The sequence below is a fragment of the Apus apus genome, chromosome 15, assembly GCF_020740795.1.
Source record: "Apus apus isolate bApuApu2 chromosome 15, bApuApu2.pri.cur, whole genome shotgun sequence".
NCBI lineage: Eukaryota > Metazoa > Chordata > Aves > Apodiformes > Apodidae > Apus > Apus apus.
Window position 1 is genome coordinate 460,607 of NC_067296.1, and position 25,076 is coordinate 485,682.

A 25,076-nucleotide genomic window follows, 5' to 3' on the forward strand; every position below is an offset into this window, starting at 1 on the left:
ACTGAATGTCACATGAAGTGTTCTGCTAATTCAGGGAACATTGGAATTCATGTGTGTAGGCAGATCCACGTCACCTACACCACAGCATCCAGTATTTTAAGCTCCTTGTGGCAGGGTGAGGGGAGTCATTTTTCTTCTGCAGGTTGCAAATCGTTTCGTCCTTCTCTAGCTGGTTATTAGCACGCTGCTGGGTTTCTATATATAAAAGCCACCCATGTGTTTGCAAGCTGGCTTGGGTGGCTGAGCTGAGGTTTACGTGGGAGATGATGGTACATGGAGCCCTGGAAGAGCAGATCAGCAGAGGGCAGGACTTGTTGACTCCAAAGGGTGGTTGCAGCCCCCTCAGGACAGAGCTGTCTTCCTTCTGGGGGAGTTGTGCCCTGAGCAAGCTGCTGCTTCTACTGATGCTACTCCTGATGCTTCTTGTTGCCCAGAGAAGCTGTGGCTGCCCCATCCCTGGAAGTGTTCAAAGGCAGGATGGATGGGGCTTGGAGCAACCTGGTCTGGTGGGAGGTGTCCCTGCCCATAGCAGGAGGTTGGATGATCTTTAAGGTCCCTTCCAATCCAAACCCTTCCATGATTCTGTGATTCTACCTGCCTCTCCTGATCAATACCTGAATGGTCTCCTGGCCCTTCCTGACCAGACCTGCCTCAGTAGGACATGTCCCTCCCAATCAGTTCTGTTCAGGCAAGCCCCACTTCAAAGGTTATGATCTCAAGGGATGTCTTCCAACCTGAACAAGTCTGTGATTTCGATATGAATGCCAGCAAGAAGCCTGGTGAGAAGGTCTCTAGCTTCTTGCTGGCATCACCTTGGGCCAAGGTCTGGCTGTATCTCTGGTGCCCAGCGTTTTGCAGTGATTTTGTGGTGCGTTATGTGCTGTAGATGGGACATGACAGAGGGCAGGGCAAGGCAGCCAAGCTCTCCTGAGGGGTGGTAGGTTCTTCCCCCTCTAGCACGGATGAAGGCCCCTGGGTGGCACACAGGGTGGGGCCAGCAGCTTTGCTGTTGCCTCAGGGAACAAACTTAGAAGCTGTTGGAAAGCTCTGCTGGTGGGAATAGCAGGAAATCTATGGCTGAGCTGTGAGGGGGAGGCTGAGAGGAGAGGGAAGAGAGGGAATGGAGGAATGATGTTTTTGGCTGTGATTTTGGGGAGAAAGAGGCGCTCTTCAAGTGCACATTTCTGGCTGAAGGCAGTGCTCAGTCAGGGCAGCCATGGCTGTGTTTGGAGAGGAGCATGGTAAGGGAGAGGATGTGGACCTTTTGCATAGAAGGTGTGTGTGCCAAGGCCATGGTGAAGGCAGAAGGCAGCACAGACCCTGCACTCACTGCTGGCTGGGAGAGGGGAAATGCAGCCATCAGGCCAGTGCTTGCAGCTCCCCAGTTTCTACAGGAGCTGAACCACCCATATGCAGATTTCAGTTCCTCATGCTGTGGAAGCTGCAGAGATAGGTCTGACCTCCCTCTTGACCACCTCTGAGCCTGGTCCCCAGCCTGGGTCTCCACCACGCACACCCCTGGCAGCAGCACAGCAGCACACACAAGCTCCACAGCCACTAGAAGTTGTGGTTGCCCCCCTGCTCCAGCCCCAATGTGCACAGCAGGAGTGCAGGTTCTCCTGGAGCTGCCTGTGCCCTCCCAGGCAGGGTGAGGAGGAGCAAGCCCTGCCCAGTGACCAGCTGGCTCTGCCACCCAACAGCCCTGCAGTCACCAGCTAATTGCAAAGTCCAAGCCTGGGAATGGGCTGAAGCAGAAGGCAGCCAGGCCAGGCAAGGGTGGCAGGGTGAGGTACTGCAGCTCCTCCTCCTGCCCCATCCTCACCTGTCTTCTCCATAGAATCATAGATCATAGAATGGTTTGGGTTGGAAGGGACCTTAAAGATCATTCAGTCCCACCCATGTCACAGGAACAGGGAAGAATGACTGTGGGGAGATGGGGACAGAACTCTGGCCAGTGTCTCCTCGGCAGCCATCCTCTTGAGGACACAGTGCACCTTCAAGGGGATATGGAGCTGGTCTCCAAGGGTGGAAAGGAGGAAGTAGATCTGTTTTCCATGTGCAGGCTGGGCAGAAGACATCAAATGCTGGAGCTGCCATTGGAGAGACCCCTGATGGACAGTAGAAACTTCAGAGCTTTATAGGATTGCAAAGACAGACAGACATCTCCAGGACAGGTCACTGGAGTTCTGCCCTGGTGCTGCCCTCAGTGAGGTTTTGACAGGTTTCTCCTTCACACTTTCTGCCAGCAATTACCAACTGTAATTCCAAGGACTCACCAAACACTGCCTGGCTGGATGACTGTGGCATGTGAACATGAGTGCAGGACAGGCAGGTAGCAAATCATTGCTTAGATGACATCTACATGGCACTGCAGCTGTCACCTCTTCTGCATCCAGTTCCTTTCCGTGACCTCCTGCTCTGCCCAGAGTTTGGGACAGCCAGATCTCTTTGCTGTTAAAAAAGAGACAGAAAAGCAAGTATTTGCAATCACTGAAGTATCTCTTACAACAATGGAGGCTCCTCAGCTCACAATGAAGACTTGATTCAGTCTTCCTGAAATGGACTAAACCATCTCATGGCTACTGCTTCTTCATAAGGGAAGGAGAAGTAGGAGCTGACCTCTTCTCTCTGGTGACCAACGATAGGACCCGAGGAAATGGTAGGAAGACGTGCAGGAGGAGGTTTAGGTTGGACATTAGGAAGAGATTCTTCATGCAGAGGGTGGTGGAGCACTGGAATGGGCTCCCCAGGGAAGCAGGAATGGCACCGAGCTGACAATATTCAGTAAACATTTGGACAACGCCCTCAGGGACATGATGTGAACTTTGGGGTTGTCCTGTTCTGGGGTTGGAGTTGGACCTGGTGATCCAGGCTGTCCAAGGAGGTGGTTGAGCCACCATCCCTGGAGACATCTAAGAAGACAGATGTGGTGCCAGGGGACAGAGTTTAGTGGTGGACGTGGCAGAGTTAGGGTAGTGGTTGGACTCAATGGTCTTGAAGGTCTTTTCCAACCAGAGTGATACTGTGATGCCACTATGATCTCCCACCAGCTTTGGCAGTCCTGTCTCCTACTTCCAGTGTCAAGCACAGCAGCTGTGGATTCTACAGGAGGGAACCACTGGCAGTGCTTAGCCAGGGGAGCAGAGGAGTTCCTGTGGCAAGGCTGTCATCTTCTATGTAACAGAGTTCATCCAGTGCTTGGTACCTGGAGCTGCAGGTGTATTTGGCAGGAGGTGCTGCTGGAAGTGGCTCCAGTGCAGCTGGGCTGGGTCTGCACTCAGGTGCTCTGGGGCTGCTGTGGGAAATGTGTCCAAGAGGAGCCAATTCCAGCTGGGGCTCAGAGCAGTTCAGGGCAGCTAAAACTGCTGTGAATTAGGTCAGGTCATCTGCTGCACCTCAGAGCCACTGGGAAGAGAAAGGGCAACCCTGAAAGAACACAAGCTGAGGGGAGGAAGGTTCTGGGCCCCTGCAATAAGCTGAGCCCCTTCCCAGGGCTCACAGGTGCCTCCTCTCCACACCCTGGCAGCAGCTTCCATGGCCACCTGCTAAGCAGGGTCTTCTGCTGACCACCCTGGGTGACATCCACCGCCTAACCATGGTGCCTGCCTTGGGGTGGGGTGACACAGCAGGGGCACCAGCCAGCTGTCCCAGGAGACAGTCCTTGCCCAGTTTGTGAGCTGCAGGATCATGGATTTGGGAGATTTAATTTCAAGCTTTTTCATCCTTCCAAATTAAAAGGATGACGGGGAAAAGGCTGTTTGGGATTTTTCCCTCCACTGACCCCCTGTCTCCAGAAAGTGCCAAGGATTGCAGAGATTAAATTTAAATGTAATTAAAGCACTTTAATCTATCTGAAAGGGAAAGCAGCTCACAGAGGATGCAGCCAACACATCATGGGGGGGAGCAGGGGCTGGCGAGGTCCTACCTGCCCCACAAACCCTGAGCACAGCAAAGCTGCTGCCCCACACCATGCTACCCCACACCCACAGGGGTGCCCAGGGCAAGAGGGACAGGCAGGAGGCTCGGGGACTGCTGCCAGCTCTTCAAGAGCCCCCAGGAGAAAAAGGAGCCATGAACTCTCAGCCACAAAGAATCAAGTGTCCACCCTTGGCAAGAGCCACCAGCCGGGAGAGGGAGCTCCCTGCCCTCCCCTGCTCCCTGCTTTCCCAACCCTTCTGCTCCAGCCCCAAAACAAACTTCACTTCACCTCCCTTTTCACTTGTCCCCACAGCCCCTCAGTCCCTCCTCCCTTCCCCTCTGCTTCTTGAGCCATCCTGAGTGAGCCTGGCCCCCAGCCCCACTCTTTCCATGCAAGCCAAGCTTTAATTGCATGTAATTTATTTTCATTAATTTCATTTCCCTGTTTATTTCAAGTCCTAAAGCATTTTTACTCTGTCCTGCAGCCCAGCAAACATGAAAGCAGTGATGCTGTTGAGATTTATGGTGAAGCAGCTATGGGGCTGAAGTCTCTCTCAGGGAATTTCTGCTTCAAGTATTGATTGTCTGTTGTAGGAGAAGATGTATTTACTATCAATACCAGAGAAATTCTATTCTAATCAAATCAGCACTGCCTGTTCTCCTTAGGGACTGTGACTCCAGTAATGTAAAGTGATGGGAGAAGCACAGTGTCCATCAGAGCTGGGATGGCCTTAGGCAGCCAGGCCCAAGAAAAGGACCTTGCTGAAGTCCAGAGCTTGGGCATGGAAAGAAGGGAGAAAGGCTCACGGTGGGCAGAGCTGAACCTGGGCAGACCAGGGTGGGATTCAGGGAGGTTTTGGGCTCCCTGCTACCCACAGAGCTCCTCCTCCAAGTTGGGCCAGGCTGAGCTTGCCTGTTCAGGGCCATCTGGAATTTAAAGGACGAGACGGATGGCTCAGGCTGAAGCCTGTCCTTCTGTATTTCACCCTTTTCTTCTGTCTAGAGGGTTTCCTTTGAGAACATCTCCTGGGGCCTTTTTGTCACTGCTCTTCAATCATTGTGATGCCAGTTTGCACAAAGCAGGTGCAGGGCTGCCGGACACATCCATGAGTCTCTCTTCTGTGACATTTCTCCAGCCAGCACCCACTGCTGCCCCATGAGCTCACATGGTTGTTGTCCTGTGAGCAAGAGACTCCAAAGGGACTGATGCACCAAGCTGCTGAAGAACACAATGGGAAGAGAATGGCACAAGCAGCTAGACATTGCCAAGGCTAATGTTGCACTGGGTGTTGGCAGGAAGGGCAGGTTTGGTACCACAGTTCCCCCAGCTCAGACCAGGATAACAGCAATGCCCTCATCCCCAAACCACATGGGCACTGTCCATGTTGTGGAGAGGCCTGGGAGCCAAATCATCCCTCCCACTCCACCAAAGCCCAGGCCCACATGGCATGAGGCTGTGGGTGAAGGCAGCTGGAGCAGTGGAGGGCCCAGGTCAGCAGCAGTTCCCGAGGAGCATCCCCATGGGTCTGTAGAGCTTCTCCAGGTGTGTCTCATGAGAAGTAGGACAGGACAGAGCCACAGGGTGCCCTGGGGACAAGAGCTGTGCAGGTTCCCATGGGTCCTGGCAGAGCACTCAGCCGGGTTCTCCGTGGGTGGCTGCAGGACTCCCAAGGCAAGATGCACAGAGGGGAGGTGAGAGTCCCCGTGTCACAGCAGAGCAAGGAGCTCAAGCTGCAACCCCCTGCTGCCTGCAAACCACTGCTTTACAGTGCCCAGCTTTGCTTGGCCAGCCCACTGTGACCCACAGAGCTAGGTGGAGACTTTTTAAAACCCTTCAAGCAATGAAACACATTGCACCTCTTCTTGTTTTTTTCTTCCAAACAATTATTTAAAGCCCTAGCTGCTTTTCATTATTAATATATTTTTTCCCTGTGGGAGGAAGAAAAATGATTCTGTCAATTCCTATCATCCTTCAGTGGTTGCTGACTCTGCTCCCCTGCCAACTGGATCCCAGCTGCTTTTGCTGACCAGACTTTGTGCAGGATGACCTGCTCCTCAGAGAGGCTGGAGTCAGATTTGGGGCTGAAGAGGGACAACCCAGGAGCCCAGACTGCCAGCTCTGCTTCTCATAGGGACACACCATTACTCACTTGTTCTCTTGGAATAAGCAAATGTTGGTTTTCTTTCTCATAAACTCGATGGAGGCTGTGAGGGTCCAGGCGCTATTTCCCCTTCCAGACACACGTTGAGGAACATCAGAGCATCGTAGTGTTGGAAAATGTCCTTTCTGTCCAGACCCTGGTCATCCCAGCTCCCACAGCGGCCCCTTCATCCTACCAAGGAGCAGCTCTTCAGCTCCATGTACAAGTTTTTCAGCCACAGATTTTTGAAAAGTACTCTAGGAGCCCAGTTCTGCAGATTTTTACACCAATAGGGTATTTCAGTGTTTGCTAGTTGCCTTCAGGCTGCACTCAGACTAAAATTATAAGGAAACAGGAAACTAAACTAAAAGGTAAAAGGGAATAAGAATTACTTTTTACACTAAATGGGTTCAAATAGGTTTCACATGGACAATCAACACATTGATTGATCACCTTCACTCATCTGTATGTTCATTGGTTTTCTTTAAGCAACCTCAAAAAGTTTGTCCTTTTCCCCCTGTATAACCTCGTGCAGATGAGGTTCCCTCCAAGCTGAGCAGGATGGGGTAAGTGGACTGGAGAAACCTTCAGTGAGGAGCTCCTCTGCCCTAAGGGGACCCTCAGTGTCTGGCTGTCCTCCTCCACCAGGGTGCTGCAGCAGCCAACTTCAGCCCCTTGCTGTGGCAGAGCCACCATAGCGGAGTGAGTGACAGGCTGCGAGGGTGACATGGTGACCCCAGGAGCAGTGCAGTAAAGCAGGAAAGACCAGCTGAGCAGCAAACAGCTGCTCAGGTCAGGTCTGAGCACTCAGAAACTCCTCTGCTCCCCGTGTAGCTACTGAAGTCATATCCTCCAGGGTAAAACATGCCATGCACCAGGACACTTGTTAGGGAGAAGACGTTTGGCATCACATCACATTCCTGCAGCTGCACACAACACACAGCAGGGCTGCCAGCCCCTCCCGAGATCCAGGAGCCACAGAAACACAAGGAAACACATAGTGCAGAGGTTGGAATGCTCGGCCCCAAACTTCGCTTGGCTCAGGCAAAGCCCATGTGCAGTGCTTGACAGCAGGTTTTTCTCCAGACCCCTGAACAAATGGGACGGGAGCAGTGATTTGCTGGCAGTGCCCCTGTTACCCTTTGTTATGCTGGGTGGGGAAGAGACTATTAAATAAGCATGTGCAGAGACCAGAAAATTGACAGCAGCGTGATTCAAGCAGGCTGTGGTTGTAGCAGTATTTAAGCAGCACTGGGACCCACAAGCACTTAAATTGCAGCTAGAAAGAAGGAATTCTTCTCCTCTCCTGAACCTTGTTGTCTCCAGCCCCTGGTCTCAGGCTCCTGCTCCTCCTCCCCTCCTGTGCTGGCATCTCTCTCCTTTGCCCCTCAACCTCAAAGCATTTGCTTTTAGAGCTGGGACAGCTCTCACAGGGATGCCCTGGTGAGCGGTGGCTGCCAGAGAGATTCTTGGCACACTCTGAGCATCTCTCCTCTTCCTCCAGGTGCAGGGACGTCTGCAGGGGAGCAGGGTGGGTGCTCCTGAAGGGCTCTGCCACACCATCCCTGAGCGATGCTCTAGGAAACACTGGGACCATGAAGGGCTTAGGAGACAACAGAAGCCGCCACCTCTCCGATAACTTGGACTCCCCTCAAGACTCTCTTTATACCCCCCAGGACAGGAACCCTTATCTCCTCAGCCCCACCGACTCCTTCACCATGGACCCCCGATTCCCAGCCCAGAATACCCTCCACGGAGACTGTCTCCTTCCACTCAACAACCAGATCTCCAACAGCAGCACTTTCCCCCGCATCCATTACAACTCTCACTTCGAAGTCCCAGATGACAACCCTTTTCCAAGCCATGCTCAAGCCACTAAAATCAACCGGCTGCCTGCAAACCTCCTTGACCAGTTTGAGAAGCAGCTGCCCATCCACAGAGACGGCTTCAGCACCCTCCAGTTCCAGAGGAGCGATGCAAAGCACCGGAGTGAGAGTCCTGGGCGCATTCGGCACCTTGTCCACTCCGTCCAGAAGCTGTTTGCCAAGTCCCAGTCCCTGGAGGGCCCCACCAAAGGCAACATGAACGGCAAGAAGGGGGCAGACGATCCCAAGCAAAACCGAAGGAGCAAGAGCAAAGACCGAGCGAAGACCTCCGAGCCCAAGCGCAGGACCAGGTCCAACATATCAGGCTGGTGGAGCTCAGATGACAACTTAGACAGCGATACCTGCAGCTACCGCAACCCAATGGGCCTCATGACCCTGGGCCGCCAGCCAGACCACAGCCAGCCCAAGTATTTCATGCACGCCTACAACACCATCAGCGAGCACATGTTGAAATCCTCCAAGAGCAATAACGACCTCAAGGTCACCCCTTGCACCAATATCCCCATCAACAATGACTCCAACTACATTAAGAGGGGCTCCTGGTCCACACTGACACTCAGCCATGCCCGGGAAGTGTGCCAGAAGGCCTCTGCCACGATCGACAAAGCCTTGCTGAAGTCCAAGTCCTGCCACCAAGACTTGGCCTACCACTACCTGCAGGTGGGTGCAGTGGGAGTGTTATGGCTTGCTCCATGCAGGGGGAATGCAGGAAGGCAAGGGGACATGCTCTCAGTGGCCACCTTATTGTCTGGTAGGGCTTATCAAACAGCTCCAGATGGTTCAGCTGCCACTTTAAGTCACATTGCCAAGGAGAGGGCTGGGGCACTAAATGCACCCAGGCCGCAGGGACAGATAACCACACCTCCTGCAGGGACATGGGTGCTGATGGGGTGCAGCTCCCATGGCTGCAGTGCTGCCCCAGGATTCCCCAGCCCCAGTGTTGGACCATGGCAGCAGGGGGAGGAGGCAATGTCCCCACACTGCAGCCTCAGCACCCTCTGTGGGATGCCTAGCATGCCCCCCTGCCTACCCAGACCCTGCAGATGCTGTCATGGGGTGGGCTCTTGGGCAGCTGGGCAGTGAGCTACCCACATGTAGCTGTTTCCACTTGGTTCCCCAGACAGCTAGGCACACGAAAGGCTCATGTCCCACCCAGGCACAGCTCCCTGGCCTCCAGCAAGGCACCTCAGCCACCCCACAATAACTGATGCATAACCCCTTATGTCCACACATCACCAGGACGTGCCGGCGTGTCCCGTCAGCCCCGCTCTGCAGAGCTTCCCCAGAGGGCTGGTAGGACCTGCGGCTCCGGGGGGCTCGGCTGCCGCACTGGGCTGGGGCCACCCTGCTTGCATGGCAGAAGCCTGCATGGCCAATGCTGGTCTGAAATTCCCTTCACCAAGAGCACCAGGTCACTGGGGAGAGGTTCAAAAAGTGGCACTTGATGAACATAAATCTGGCTGTGCCCTAGGAAGAGGAATGAAGATAAATAAGTCAGGCCTGGGTGGGTGGAGAAGGGGACTGGTCTATGTATGTAAATTGCCAGCATTTTTTTCAATGCAAAGGTGTGATGGGCTCCCCTGGCTGTGCCCAGTGGGCTTTAGAGAGCAATGAATTATTGAAGCACACTCTGCTTCTAATACCTTGCTGGCCGTGGCTGCAAATCAGAGGGACTCACTGCATCAGGAATGTCCTCAGAAAACATATTCTCGGCCTGGTTTCTTTTTCTTTCCTTCCCCCCTCCCCCCGTCCTTTCAGTGAAGTGTCAGGCGGCTCAAGAGCTGCAGACAAGATCCCCGCTGTCCGGGTCCCTGGCCACGTGCCGCAGCAGAGCTCAGTGCGGGCAGCCCCGGGCGCCCAGCGTGACCCCCGCAGCCCCCACCTCCCCACGGCTGGGGGTGCGAGGCTGCCCTGCTCCCTGTTCCCCCCCATGTAATGAGCCTCCATTTCTCAACAGCCCGACGGCGGGCTGTGGGCGCAGCTGGGTGGCGGGAGCCCGGCCAGCAGCTGGGCAGCCCCACAGCTCGGCTGGGAGGACACGGGGGCCGCCCCGCAGCCTGGCGAGCCCCCGCGCAGCTGGGACCAGCCCCTCAGCCCTGGGCCAACCGACGCAGGCAGCGGCCAGGTAGGGATCTTGCTTGGAGGGGAAGCCTTTGCCCTGCTCCCTCCCTGCCCTGACCCTCTTGGGACCGTCAGCAGGTCGGCAGCCAGTGCCACCAGGCTGGGAGCAGGAGCAGCCTGGGCAGGGAGCAGGGAGCAGCCGCTGTGGGTGAGGCTGGAGGGACACCAGGGGATGTCACCAGCACCCCAAGTGCCTGTGACAGCCCCCGCAGCCAGCAGCATCCCACCAGCAGAGCCAAGACCCCGGGCACCCAGCCCAGAACACACAATGCTCGGTGCTACCAAGAGCCCAAAGGTCACAAATGCTCTGGCTGTCCTTGTCCCTGGAGGTCAGGGCAAGGGGCTCAGGGCCCTCCGGGTAGGATGGGTCCATTGTGTCCAGACCTCTGCTCGGCACAGGAAGGGGACTAAACATGTGATGGAGAAGCCATCTCTGGAGCCAAGTGGGTGGGAAATTTCCTTTTGCAAGGCCACATGTCCCCTGCCACCGCTCCTCACTGGAGCAGGACGAGCCCACTCCCTGCAAGGCAAAAGTGCCTGGTGGGTGCCCCTCTGATATGAGGAAGGGCAGGAGTCGGATGGGGAAAAACACAACCCCTCCAGCCCCCAGGCTGTGATAAGCCCCTAAGGCTATTCACCTCCCCTGCTCCATTTGCAGGATCTGGGTAGTCTTGGGGGTCTCTGGGGACTATTGGGTGTCCATGTGATGTTTCCAGGCCCATCCCCAGACCCAAATGTTGGAACTGAAAGTGGGTGATCACCCAGCTCCAGATCCAGCCCTGTCCCATCAGGGTGGGAAGTTTCTTGGGAGCAGTCCCCAAGGTGACATAGCATTGTCTTTAGAGCACAGTCCCCAGGGAAGGAAGCTGAGCTGTGCTCCCTGCCCCTGTTCTCCCCTCCCCATCAGCCCCACATGAGGCTGTTAGTGGAGGGGAGAGGCTGAGGGATCAGGAGATCATTGGCCAAGAAGCTCCTTGGAGTGAGAGATGTCCCAGGCAGGGCTTGACAGCATTTCTGCCCCAGAGACTCAGCCCCATGCCTGTGGATACCAAGACCATATTGAAGGGATGAGCAGTGTTGGGGCTCCCAGGGGACAGAGTCATTCCACAGGCATCATTAGCCTGATCCATCATCCAGATGAGCCTCCTCAACTCCACTTGCAGTGAGACTGCACCAAAGCTTCCGTAACCCCCAGTAGCTCCCAAATAAATTTGTAATCCAGAGTGGGTGGCCCATGCAGTGCCAGCCACTTGCCAGATGCTGGCTGCCCTCACAGCATGGGGCAGGAAAACCAGCCGAGGTCCCTCCCAGAAAGTATCCTGCCAAAAGCACAGGTGGGGCCCATGGGCAGCCTGGGCTCCAGCTTTCTTTCTTGTGGACATGCCTAAGACCACACATAGCCCTTGGGACACATGAAGGATCCAGTCCTGGTGGCAGGGGTGGTGTTCCAGGCTCGGTCCCTTTGCTCTGGGGCCTGGCTGCATGGCATGTGTGTCCCTGCGGGTGCCCTCGTGTGTCATGCATGTCTGTGTGTGTGGGGCTGGGCTGCATGACACAGCTGGCACACGTGAATTGGAACCCTGTTTGCGAGTCTCTCTTCCCCCAGACCTCACTGATGGCAGCAGTGCAGCCCTTTCACCCCCGGGACTGGAGTGTTCCCCTTCCCTCCTCCCTCCCCTCTGTTAATGCTCCAGGTGACTGGGAAATGCCCCAGGCAGAATTCAGGTAAGGCAAAGTCACTGTGAGGCCCCTTCTTTCCTTTTTCCTCCATGCTCAGCTCATGACACAGAGAGCAGAAGAGCCAGGGCAGCCACGTGGCAGGATGAGGGCTGGGGAGCCCAGCTCCAAGGGACACACATGTGCCTGGATCCCACGTGACTGTACCACGAGGCAGCAGATGGACCAAGACCAGGCAGAAAGGATGATCTGCATCCTGAGGCCTGGCAGAGCATCTCTGCTGCCCACCCCAACAGCTCCTGAGCAGCCACTGGGCAGGCTGGATCCTGAGCTCTCTGTGCCAGCAGCCACCTACCAGAGCTCTCAAGCTGGGCATCCTCTTGCTCCCACCCCTTTCACACCAACAAAACCACCATGGCCAGAACCAAGCTTACATCTGGGAAAGCAGCACAAAGAGCAGCAAAGCTCTCACAGCTGATAAGAAGCCTCCTGAGCTTCTCTATGCCAGGCCTGGGTCCAACACATAGCAGCTCTCATTTCCACTTGTCCTTTTCGTAATACACAGGCTGTGGTGAGAGCTCAGGGTCTCACCTGCCAGAAAATTACTTCCATTGAGGTGCTGCACTGGTCACTGTCAAGGTCTGTCCATTGACAACAAGGTGTTCTGGATTCCTTGCCCCCATTGCAGAGCTTCAGAGCACTGGGACAGGCTCCTCACATCCTCAGGTGCTTGAAAGTGCAGAGAAGGACCCTGAACAGCACCTCAAGTGCCTGCACTGCTTTCAAAGATCCCCAAGGGCACCTACTGATCTTTTCATGTGTGGGACTTTGGAAACACTTGTCCTGCACTCTGTTCCACGGGAGCAAGAGTTGTGGGAGTCCCAGGGGACTCTGCAGCCGGAGGCAGGACACACGCCAAACTGGGGCACCAGATTTGAAGGGTGTCCTGCCAAGCACCTTCCTTCTGCTTGATGCAGCTAAACTGGAATGTGGAGCACCTTGAGAGCAGCTTTGTTTCTTGCTACCTTGCCAAGGCACAAAGCAAAGGAGAGGCAAGCAAAGGAGATAGAAGGCAGCTCAGTTAGGACCAGTGGGGCTGTCGCAATGCAGCAGAGAAGGTGGTGGAGGCTGTTCCTAGGAGCAGGACTGGAAGCAGACAGTTCTGTGGGGTGCTTGGCTCACGTTGCTGTAGACAAGCTGCACCAGCAGAGACACACTGAAAACACTGTCCCTGTGGTGCTTTGCCTGGAAACAGGAGTGCTCAAGACCAGGAGGCAGATGCACAAACCCAGGAGGAGCTGAGCAACCAGCAATCCCTGCCCTCAAGTAGCAGCAGCAGCCTAGGGTCCTACTGCCCCTGCTGAGCCCAGCACCTCTCACTGCCCCACAAAACAGCATTTGCACGGGGGCAACTGTGCAGTCCCCTGGGCCCTGCTTGGCACACCTGGCAAGCTCTTGCCTCCCCAACCAGGGGCTGCAGCCTCCAGGCCTGTCTGCCCTTTCCCCAGCCCTGTGCTGGCCCAGGGAGGAGGCTGTGGCTCGTCCAGAAGACAGGCAGCAAAATGCACTCAGATCTGACACCAAGGCAGTGGGTATAAAAGTGCTTCTCAGGACACCTGGCTCCTTTAAGAAAGGTCAGAGCCAACCACCCCAGCGACCTGTGGGATCTCTCCCATGGCAGGACTCAGCTGAAGCCAGCAGAGTCTCTCCTAGTGGCAGGGCCACCTGGTGCCGGTGTTTGGCTAGGGCACAGGGGGTGTTCACAGCCAGGGAGCAGTGACCTCTGCTCCAAATTTGGCAGGAACCTGCCTGGTGACACGCAGTAGCCCTGAGCTGGGCAGCCCCACAAGCCCAGAAGCCACTGGTGTGCAGAAAGCTCTCAGGAGGCAGAGAGGAAAGGGCTGGGAAAGCCAGCAGCAGGGACAGGCAGGGCTTGCCAGGTTTGTGTCTCACACGTGAGACTCACTCCATAACATTCAACTGCCTGGATCTCGCATGCAGGTCACACTCTGCCTCTGGCCCTCTGCTCCCTGTTCCCCGGGAATTCGGGTCCTGACTTACGGGTGCAGAACACAGCAGAAGCCCATCACCAAAGCAGTCCCACAGCTGGGTTCTTCAGCTCTGTATGGCACTGGGCTCATCCCTTGCCTTCTCCTGAACACAAGCAGCAGGCTGGCAGGACCTGGGCTTTACCCATGACTCCTCTGGGCAGAAGAAAGCCCTTGGAGTGAGCTATGCTGTTGTGCATGGGTTGAGCCTGAATCTGGCACAGCCAGGCCCTCTCAGGAGAAGACACTACCTGTGGATCTGAAGCTCACCTGAAGGTGCTGCACCCCGGCAGCAGCAGCAGACAGTGCCCTCAGGCCAACTCTGGCTCCCACAGAACATGCTTGCTGTGAAGGAGCAGGGGAACAGTGCTAAATGGCTCTGGCTTGTCACAGCCAACTGAGGCACATCTCTGCATCCCCAGAGCACTCTGCAAACCCTGGTTGATAGATCCCACAGCTCCCCGGGGAGCTGGGCAAGCCCAACCGCTCCACCCAGCAGTGTCAAGGTGGATGCATGAGCTGTGCTCAGCACAAGACCCTTCACTGTTCCCCATGGTGCTCTCCAGCCAACCTGCTTCCCATGGCAGACTGAAGGGGCTCAGCTGTCCTGAGGTCTGCATGGTTTGCACATTGCTACATTCCTCACACTTTCCTTGCTTCTCCTTGACCGCGTCTCCTCAGCTTAAGCGTGGATCAAAGGCCAGCTTAAAACCAATTGAGCCATGAAACCAAGGCTTGCTCCTGGCCACTCAGGTTGCCCCATCCTTCTCCTGGCCCACCCCACACCACCTTGTCCTGATCAGTCCTGGGCTGAGTCCTGACTCTGCTGCTGGCCAAGAACCTGGGCTGTGCCTTTGATCACCTACACAAACCCTCTGCAGGACAGACAGACAATGGTGGTGGTTTCTTCAGTTGCTCAGTGCTTCAGGCCTCTAGTGGAAACACCAGCTCACCCATCTCTACTAAGGGAACAAGAGACATGCCTGCTGTAAGTTAACTGCAGAGCTGCCGTCTCAGTGAAGTTAGAAATGCTTTTCTTGCACAAGGTACTACTCATCTCTCTGTGGAGGGCCCAGCACAAAGTCTGTGTGCCCAAGCTGCTCTAGAGGGACTTGTGAGGGCCTGGCTTGACTTCAGAAATTAATTTCAGCCACTAAGAGTCACACTCAACTCAGAAACATTAAAGAGTGTTGGACCTAGTGAAGGTCAGGGCTCTCATCCACAGGTCCTGGTCTACAACAGCTCTTGATTTCCCTGGCCCAAACAGAACATGCACTTTCCGTTAAATGAGCCTGGGCTCTGCATTGAGCAAGCGTGTGTCACTCCTGTCCCAGTCATCGGGGCAGATCTGGTGAGACTCTTCCCTCTCCATTCTGTCTGGCATTATGCAGCTTGTACCAACTGTGTAAGCATGTGAAGTGTTCTGCAGTCGTGGTGAGGTGAATGGCTGTGGGTAGATGTGCTGAAACAGGCAATCCAACGTGCAGCTGCCTGGCATGAGCTGCTAAAGGAGGGGTGGAAAGGAATTGCCAGCTGAGGGTCCAACAGTTGTCTTTGCCACCAATGCCCCCAAGTCCCCTTGATCCTGCTGGCCCCAGAGGTGTTGTCCCTCATGTCTGCTCATACACCCCTTACTCTTTCAGGTGCCTCAGGGGGAGTGGAACAACACGCTGTCTCGGGACAAAGACAGCGAGATCCCGTGCCGGCGCATGCGGAGCGGGAGTTACATCAAAGCCATGGGGGATGATGATAGTGAAGACTCAGAAACCAGCCCCAAACCATCCCCGAAAACTGCAGCTCGGAGGCAGAGTTACCTCAAGGCCACCCAACAGTCCCTGAGTGAGCAGAGCACCACTCAAAGGTAACACTGGAGCTCTTCTGGAGGCTCTGCACAGATCTCCAGGAGCCACCCCAAAGCAGTCCTCGGGGTCTAGCCAGCAGCACCCACATGGAGACCACATGTGGGGATCAGAACCCAGCAGCTCAGGCTGCCCACAGGGCAGGCAGATGAGGAGACAGGAAGTACAGGAGAAGATCTGATAGAGGAGTGGAGAGAACTTTCTGTCCTGGTGACTCCAAATAGCCCTGGTGTTAGGATCCTGCTCCTGGTCCCTGTCACCTCAGTGATGGACAGTGCATTCCTTTGATGGAGCTGTGTGGATTTCCTCTCTCAGCATCTGCTCCTCAAAGGAAGTGCAGAGGTCCCAACCCTGTGATGCTATTTAGACATGGAAGATGATCAGCCAGCATGGCCCAGGACACTTGGCATGCAGCCAGCAGGCTGCTGGGGCTGTGCCAGCTGCTTTGCTCCACAGGTGTCCCAGGGACTCCCAGGGACTTGCCAGAAAGTGCCCAGTTGGCACATTAGGCTGAGTAATATCCTGGGGGCAGGATAAATGAGCTGGGAAGTCTGGGACCAGGTATTGAGGGAGGGAGACCCACAGTGGCTTGAGCCAGATAGGCAGCAGAGCAAGGGGAACACAGCAGAACCTTGCTAGGTGAGAGGTCATTGAAGGACCACCAGATTGGAGGTGATACTGTGCAGTGTCCTGACCGGATGCTCAGCTTCCCAGGATGAGGCCACCAGGGGCTGTAAGAGGCTGTCAGTGTTTCAGATGCTGCAGCTCAGGAGGGTGTGAGCAGCACAAAGGGCAGGAGGAGGTGGGAGCCACCACGGGTGGTGGCTGATGTTCCGCAGAGAGATCCAGAAGGAAATGAGGATGCAGCAGGCAGTGTGGAGACCCCTCATGGTGGCTTCAGGTTGCAGACCAGATGCTGCTTTCTGCTGAGAAATGGTCACAAAATTAACTGTGAGGAGCCATGGAGATACCTGCTCCGAGTCCATTCCTGTTCTGTACCTTCATATCCACTTTATGGGGAGCAGAGCTGGGTCCAGGGGTTTCTCTGATGCAAAATACCGGAGCTGAGAGACTGAGGTTCCTCCCGTCTTGGGCTCACTGTCAATTCAGGCCATGTTCATTAGGGTATGACCTCACCTGGGCTGTTGGGTCCAGCCAGAGCCCACGGACAGGAGCTTGGAGGAAGGGGCTAAGTCAGGGCAGGGTGTTCAAGCAGGAGGGGCAGAGATGCCCAGCCATGGTTGCAGCCATGGGGGGAGGAGGGGTCCAGGCTGGACGTGCTAATTTCTGCAAGTTCTTCATCCTCAGCAGGAGACCAGCTGGAGGGAAAGATTCTGCCTGGGAAGGAGGGGGCTCCACAGCTTTTGGCGCTGAGCTCTGGTGAAGGACATCACCTCCTGGTGTGTGTCCCTTCTGCCCCAGGCTGGCTAGGGCCTGTGTGGGCACAGAAAAGACAGGAGCACCAGAGCATGAGCACGGCTGCCATCTGCTGACCACCCCTGGCCTCCCCCCACCAAGGAGCTTTTAGGATTCTGTGGCTGCTTTGGTGCTGCGAGGCGTCCCTGGGGTCCCTGGCACACCCCTGGGACAGCAGCAGGGGCACTGTGCCCTGGCACAGCCCCATGCCAGCCCTCACCAACATACTCCCATCTTCTTGTCCAGAATTTCCAGGGTCACCTCTGGGCTCCACCAGCTGAGTGGCACTGGACATGTGGGCTGGGACAGGAGGGGCTGAAGGAGGACAACTACAGCCCTAGCCAGGACAAGGCACAGAGCAGTGAGACATGATCTGTCCCTGCAAGCAGGTCTCTGCCCTTCCAAAGTCTGTTGCCTGCCTGTGTGACTAGGTTGCCCCAGGGGCAGGTGCCAGGGCAGGTCAGGATGAAGCCCAGTGTGATGGGCACAGGGAGGCTGGCAGGGACACTGCCACAGCTGCCACCATGGGCACGCTGAGCTCACAGACAGTGCCCTATCCAGCCTGGGGAAACAAGACAATGAATGCACAGCAATGGGTCCCCTGGGGCTGGGTGTCTCCTCCATCACCCCTGGCAGAAGACACTACTCTCCACACGCCAGGATGGAGACTCAGGAGGTGCCACAGTCCTTCCTGGAGGTCCACGTGCTATGCAGGACTCTGGCCCTGGTGGGACAAACCCTGCCCTCAGCTCTGCTGTCCCTGGGCTGATGAAGGAGCAACCTCTGCACCAACAGTCCTGTTGGACACAGGGAAAGTGGCATCCCCAGGGTCCTCTGTAGGGACCATGGGCAACTCAAGAGGGAAACTCACCCAGACATGGCTAACACGCTCCCAGTCTGTGACAAGAGCTCCTCCGTGCAGCGTCTCACAGAACAACAGGGGAGCACCACCCTTCTCACATTCCCTCCCTTTCCTCCCACATTCCTCCCATCCTTCCTCATCCCTCCCAGCCCTGGATCTCAGCAGAAACCACAGCTGTGGTACCAGCTGGGTCAGACCCACTAGAAGCCCTGCTCTTTTCCTGCAGCAGAGGGGGACAGGGACAGGGCTTCTCCCAGAGCCTGAAGCAAAAGCTGCCCTGGAAATATCACACAAACACACACCCCTACTCCTGCAGCACTGCCGTTCAGGCTTGGCTTCCCTGGAACTTCTTCCAGATAATCTTTTTGGGTTCCTCTACACAAATAACCCCTAAAAAGTCTGTAGATGCTTGCAATTGCAAAGTCCACAAAATACCATTTAAAAGTAATTTCTCACCTCTCACCCCCTTCCCACCAGTCCAGGCAGGGAAGAGTCAGCTTCCCCGTGCAAGAGCCAGTCTGTCATCAGGGCTGTGACTCTGGGGGTTGGCACTGATCCCCCGTGCTCCCTGGGTTCAGCTGGCATCTGCAGAGCATTCCTGAGGAGCAGGACGGAAGGGCTCCTTCCCTTGCACCCCACAAACCTTCACCCATGTGCCAGACTCGACAGCTTAAGGCAGGGGCCAGCAAGATGAGAAAGTGCTTCCTTGTACTTCAGGAGCTGCAACAGGGGCCAAACAGTGGCCTGGGTGCCCAGCAATGTACCCATGTGTGCCTGTGCCTGGCAGAGGGTGCTGCAGGCACGGGTGGTCCCACTCAGCACAGCCCCACCTATGGGACACCCCTCACCCCCTCTCTCTCTGCTGGCAGGAGTCTGGACCGCCTGGACTCTGTCGAGATCCTCCTACCTCCGAAGTTCCCCACCTGGGAGGAAGAATTCAACCCGGTACCCGACAGCGTCAACGAGCCCAGTTGCATCAACCAGGTGAGATACTGAAGGGCTGAGCGTGCTGCTCTGGCACCTCCCAGGGAGGAAGGAGACTGGCTGTAGGGAGAGAGGAACAGCTTGTCCCCTTCCAAAATACAGCACTAGCTGTGCTCTAGGAACGGCTCACGCTGTTCTCTGGCAGCTTTACCAAAGTATAAAGGCCAGCTCCTTCATTCTGGTTCATGTCAGACTCCCCTTCTTCTAGCCTTGCCCCCCCTCAGCACTGCTGGTGCAGCTGAAGTCACTGACATGGCCACAGTTGTGGCAGCCTGGAGCAGTGCTTCACAGCCAGGGGTGAAGCTCGGGGCTTCCCCGAATGCAGGATCCCATCACATCACCACCCAGAAGCCACCTGCAAGGCTTCTCAGCCCTGCTGCAAGCTCCTCGTGCCCACTGGGTGGTGACAGAGCCCAGGCCAGCCTCACCTGTGCAAAAGGTGTCACCCAGCCTGGGACCCTGCAGGGTCACTGGAGACAGTAACCCTGCTTAGCTCTGAGGATCTCGTTCCTCCTGCAGCACACTGGACCCGGGAACAAGGTGCCCATAACTGGGGAGGCTGTCCTGCCAGCCAGCTGGGGATGTCTCTCTTGCATATTCCTGATCCTCAAGGGAAGGGCAAGGATAAGGGTGCCAGTGAGGCACTGGTGGCTGGAAAACCCCTTGACACAGGGTGGTGGGCTCATGTCCTGAGCAGTGGGTGCCACCTGGGTTAACTCCCTGTCCCACACTATGCCTCCCCTTCAGACTACTCTGGAGCAGCTCAGGGCCTGGGTGGGTACAAACCAGCTGCATCACATGCCAGGAAACCACCCATGCCAGGATGAAGCCTTTGCAGACGTCTTGAGTGCTTATTCCAGCCCGTGGGGTCAGTCCTTTCAGCACACAGGGAGCAGTCTTCACCCAGCTGTTTTGCTGTTCCCCTGAGCCTCTGTCATGTCCAGTCTCTGTTCACACGTCTGCATGGGCACACACACATGCACACACATGCCCCTCTGTGCTGCTCCTCTGTCTGTGCACAACAACCAAGGGCAGCAGCACACAGCAGCACTGTGGCCATCACCAAGGAACCAGAGCATGGAGGAGGGTGAGAGGCACCCATCCCCCTCCAGGTGTGTGGGGCTCTGAGCCCTCCTTGGCCCCATGGCTGGTATCTCCTGCTGTCACCTAGCAGTTGGAACCTTTGGTGGAGAGCTCTGGGGAAGGGCACAGGGCATTGCTGACTGCTATATGTGTTCCTTGTGGTCAGTCTTGTTCCATGTACCTCAACAGCAATGTGCTGGGTGTGACATTGCACAGAGAGCAGGTCAGGACCATCACCTTCCTGCTCTTTGCATGTCAATCCATGCCTGAAGGTCTCCCTTCATGCAGGTCTCTGCGTGAAGACAACGGGTTGGCTCAGTCTGTGCTTTCTCCCTGTCTAAAGCTGCCGTTTAGCAGCTGAGTGCAGCAGCCCCATGAAAACATCAGAAAGGTCTTGGAGCTGGAGAGTCCACACAGTGCACGATGTGCCAGGAGCTGCCCAGGCAAATACATCAGACCCAGACTGGTAGAACTGGGATGCTGGGGCCACATTGGCTGCAGAGCACCTGCTCCAGCGTGGGGCTGCTCTCATCACGTGCACTCTGCCCACTTTGCTCCAAATTCAGTTTCAGATGCAGCTGGGTTGGGATTTAGAGGCCTTCCACAAATTGTGTATCTGTTGATCCAGGATGGAGCTGGTACAGACATCAGTGTGTGCTGGTCTGATCCCCTGGCAGGTCTAACCTGCCCTTTTATCCAGTGCCAGAGGCAGTTCCTCCCTGCCTTCACTTTTGTATGGCATCCAACAGCTTATTTATTTGTCCAGCAGGACCCTAGTGTCCTTCCACAGAAGCATCGCCAGATGTGAAAGACAAGTTCATTCCTCTTGGCTTTATCCCAGCTGACATCCACCTTTCAAAAGTCTGGAAGCCCAGGGTTCACTAGGTGTGCATGCCAGCACCCACCTGTCACACCAAGGGGACCAGTGGCTGGTCACCCCCAATGCTGCTTATCCATACTTGGAGCTGTGCCCTGTGTGGAAAGGCCAGACCCAGCCCACATAGCCAAGTCTCTTTGCTTGGGTTCATTCTGAACCTTGATTCTTTCCAAGATGGGTCATCTTGAGCACCTTGTGCAGGGCAGGGCTCAGAGGGTAGATGTGCTCTGTGAACCAGAGGTGGAGAGGAGGAGAAGTCATCCCTCCCCACAGGCAGCACAGTGTCTGTCAGGTGTCTGTCCTTATGCCAAGTGTGTGCCGTGGCTTTGCTGTGGAGAGAAGGCAGAACTGCTTCCATGTGGCTTCTTCCTGCTGCAGGGACAAAAGAGATCACAGCGAGGTGGCCAGTGCGGCCCCATCAGGGTGAGGGTCAGTTTCCCTGATGTGGAGCACCCAGACCATCCATCCACCCTCGCTTTGCAGGGACCCATCGCTGCTCCTGGCCATATTGTAAGGTGCTGGCCAAAGCCAGGGGCTTCACAGAGGAGCTAACTGGGAGCCACAGCAGCCTCTGGCCAGCAGCCACACAACTCGTGTGTCCAAGGGGTGTCCTAGCACTGTGTGTCCCAAGTGTGCCCTGTGTATGTGAAGATGCTATATGGTGCACAAAGCAGCTGAGGGCACCAGCAGCTTCTCTCTGTCTGGAGATGTCCCGTGGAGCTTTGCCATGCTGTGTTTGTGCCACTGTCTGAGAGGCCTGCGTGGCATCTTGCTTGGCATCTTCTTAGCTCTGGTTTGTACTGAAGTGTCAGCAGTGGTGGCCCCAGGGGACAGGCCGTCCGCTCCCCTCGTCCTCCAATCCCATGCAATGGCTGACTGTGTGAGGGGCTCCCCTGTTCTTGGCCTTTAACCTTCTCCAACTCTTTCTTCCAGATCTTTGGACCCCCCTCACTTATCCCTCAGATATTTACCCATGGAGAGCAGGTACCGTCCCGCTGGCGCTTCCCTCTTTCTTCCTCACAGACCTTTCTTGGTTCAGCCTGGACACCTGCAGCAGGGTGTGAGGCAGGATGGGGGGTCAGCCCACATCTGGGGCCAGTGGCAGCAGGAGGAGGCAGCACTCCTGACCAAGGCACTGCAGGGCAGTTGGAGAGCTTGGTTCCCCTGGCCCCAAGAGGGGCTTAGGGACTGTCAGTTTGTTGTAGGGGAAGTAAATGTACATTTTGAGCCAAGCCTTGTGGAGCTCAGATGCCAATGCTGGGCAGAAAATACTGTCCTTGAGGTCAAAGAAAAGGCCAGGAGAGATGGAAGCAGGCAACAGGACCAGTCTCAGCATCTCTCATTTGTATTTCAGAATGTTCTGCTTTAGGCTGGTTCTGGTTTAATCCAGGTGAGCCTCTCCTGAGTCCAGGTTTGACCAGTCACTGCTCCTGGGCAGGGCCAGGGGCACGGGTGGAATGGAGGTGGGGGCAGCAGGAGAAGCAGGGAGCAAAGCTGCCCCTGCTCAGCTCACACCTTGGCAGCTGCTGCCCAGCCCTTTCCTGGCCCTGCACTACGGATGGGGCTAGGATGGGTTCCCAGTGGTGCCAGCCAGAACCAGTCCAGGCAGTCTGGCCTCGGGCAAGCGTGGAGGCTGTCCCCTAGCCCATGGCTTCCCACCTTCTCTGTCCACGCTGCCTCTCCTGCAGGGCCAGGCCATCTGCCCCCCGAGGAGCACCCCTGCCTGGCAGGCTCTGCTGGCTGAGGTCTTTCAGCTGCTCCAAGGGAGCAGGGGAACCTGTCAGGGGCTGGACAGGCACTCCAACCTCACATGGTCTCACGCTCACTGTCAGAGACTGGGGGCTTTTCCACAGGCTCAGCGATGGTGGGTCTGTCCTGCTCCACCTGCAGGGACTCTCTGGCCTCCAGGTCCCTTCCCCTTGGGCACAGCCCGGGCGCCCCGCAGCGCTGACACGGCTGCTCCCGGCAGCGCCGGCCCGAAGCGGCAGCGGCGGCAGGGAGGAGAGCTGGAGGGGCAGGGCAGGGGCTGCCGGGGCAGGACTGACGGGCTCTGCCCCTCTTCCCGCACAGGCGCCGGAGCTGGGGGAGCAGTACGAGGCGACCTGCGACTCTACCTACAGCGAGGCCGAGTCGGCGGCCGCGGAGGTGCTGGACCTGCCCCTGCCCAGCTGCTTTCGCTCCCGGAGCCACAGCTACCTCCGAGCCATCCAGGCGGGCTGCTCCCAGGAGGAGGACACCAGCTCCGTCCGCTCCATCTCCCCCCCGCCGTCGGGCAGCCTCAGCGGCAGCAGGACCCTGCCCACCAGCAGCAGTGAGTGCCCGCGGCGGGAAGGGGCGCCGGGGACGGGGCACGGGCGAGGCTGCCCGGGGGGTCTCGTGTGCGGGGCGGGGGTGACACCTGCATTGGCAGCCACGGCTGTCCCGTCTGGTGGGCCCACGGGGGCTCGCCCTGTGCCGAGGAGGGAGGCAGCATCCAGGCGCTGGGGCTGGAGCTGCCCGTGCGGGCACTGGAAGGCCAGGCAGGCTCTGCACAGCCCGCGGAGGTCTGGGAGAGCTTGAAGTCTTCACTCAGTCGGGCCAAACCCAAACATGAGTGCTACAGCCTGGGAGCATCCCAGGGGATGTTCACCTTGCCCAAGTGCGCTGCCTGGAGCCCTGCAGGGCTGCAGGTGCAGAGGGACAAGCAGCTGGGCTGCCCTGCGCTACAGTAGCTTCCGCCTTCCTCCCCTTCTCCATCATGCATCTCTTACTACCCCAGTGCAGCCTGCACTTGACAGGTTTAACCTCCCTCTGTAGCTCTCAGGAACGAAAGGAGTTTGTAGTGAGGTGGGTGTCGATCTCTTCTCCCAAGTTACAAGTGACAGAACAAGAGGAAACAGCCTCAAGTTGTGGCAGGGGAGGTTTAAATTGGATATTCGGAACAATTTATGCCCTGAAGGGGCTGTCGGGCCCTGGCACAGGCTGTCCAAGACACCGTTGGACTCAACATCCCTGGAGGTATTTAAAAACATGTAGATGGTGAATCCAAAGAGCTGGATTACAGTTTGGCTTGATGATTTTAAGGGTTCTTTCCAAACTAAATGATTCTGTGATTCTATGATTCTGGTCTATGAAAAACATCTAGCAGGCACTCTGCACTGGTTTCCCCAGGGTCTGAGCATGTCCTGATCTCTGCAGCCCCTTCAGCTGGTGGCAGAAATTGGGGCTGATGGAGGTGTGACAAGGCTTTGGGGGTCACCATGAACTTCTCTGCAGGTTCCTGCACAGGTCAGGACTCCTCGAAACAGGTCTGGGGGGTCGGATCTGGGGAAAAAGGTAAATGGTGTGAATTTGCCCCCTCCAGATCTATAGAATTTATAATTTTGCCCAGCAGAGTCACAGGCAGGTCTGACTCTTCCCCAGGCAGGGGCCCGAGCCGTGGGCAGTGAGAGCAGGTCTTGGGCCAGCCCAGCCCTGAGCAGCAGAGCCCAGGCAGAGACACGCCAAGCATGGGGCTCACGGCTCCTGCCCGCTCAGGAGACATTCCAGCTCCATGCAGAGGTGGGGCAGTGCTGCATGTGGGCTCACCCAATGCATCCAGTGCCTTCTCCTGCAAGTAATGCGCAGACGGCGTCACCCTGGTGCACCCAGCCCTGAGGCTGTGGCCTGCAGACCAGTCTTTCAGGACATTATGACAGTGAGATGCTGGGAGTTCGTCCTTTGGCAGAACTGGCTCCCACTGCTTCCTCTCCTAGAGACAGAGTTGCCAGCAGCCACGTAAGTGTCCAGTGCCCTAAGTACTGTTTGTCCCTCCCCATCAGGCTAGACATCTCAGCATCCCTGGACTGGGGTAAAAACAGATCTTGCTCTGAGTTTCAAGGCACTAACAAGCCTTCCCAAACCCCAGAGCCCAGCACCCTGGAGCCTCAGTGTGCTGAGCGACCAGCAGCATTATCCTCAGCTTCAGAGGCCCCACCTGGTGCTGGATGCAGGCATTATTCCTTCCAGACCCTTCTCTTTTGATGAATAATTACTGTGCTGGGCAAAAGCTGGCCCCTCCTTCCAACTCTCGATATCCTGTCCCCAGAGCAGGATAAGACTGGTCAGCCCGTGTCCCACCAGCCGGGTCGCCTCTCCCAGGAGGCAGCTCCCAGCAGAGCTGGTGTCTTTGGCAAACAGCTGGCTGGAGCTGGCTGTCCCATGTGCCAGCCCTTCCTTTCCTGAG

At 56.4% G+C, this 25,076-nt stretch overlaps 1 protein-coding gene across 5 annotated transcripts in view; it reads left to right on the forward strand.

Annotated features, from left to right (window-relative positions):
- Positions 1-25,076, forward strand: part of DLGAP4 (DLG associated protein 4) — a 182,315-nt gene that overhangs the window by 103,745 nt on the left and 53,494 nt on the right. For 2 of the 5 annotated variants that reach the window (XM_051632819.1, XM_051632824.1), the window contains exons 3-8: positions 7,564-8,605; positions 9,903-10,070; positions 15,435-15,652; positions 18,798-18,912; positions 21,806-21,856; positions 22,943-23,183. In XM_051632819.1, the coding sequence (XP_051488779.1) occupies positions 7,655-8,605; positions 9,903-10,070; positions 15,435-15,652; positions 18,798-18,912; positions 21,806-21,856; positions 22,943-23,183 (1,744 nt within the window). In that variant the 5' untranslated portion in view covers positions 7,564-7,654. Of the gene's footprint in view, positions 1-7,563; positions 8,606-9,184; positions 9,239-9,902; positions 10,071-15,434; positions 15,653-18,797; positions 18,913-21,805; positions 21,857-22,942; positions 23,184-25,076 lie in introns of all 5 variants that reach the window. The other 3 variants (XM_051632821.1, XM_051632820.1, XM_051632823.1) reach the window with 3 other exon arrangements.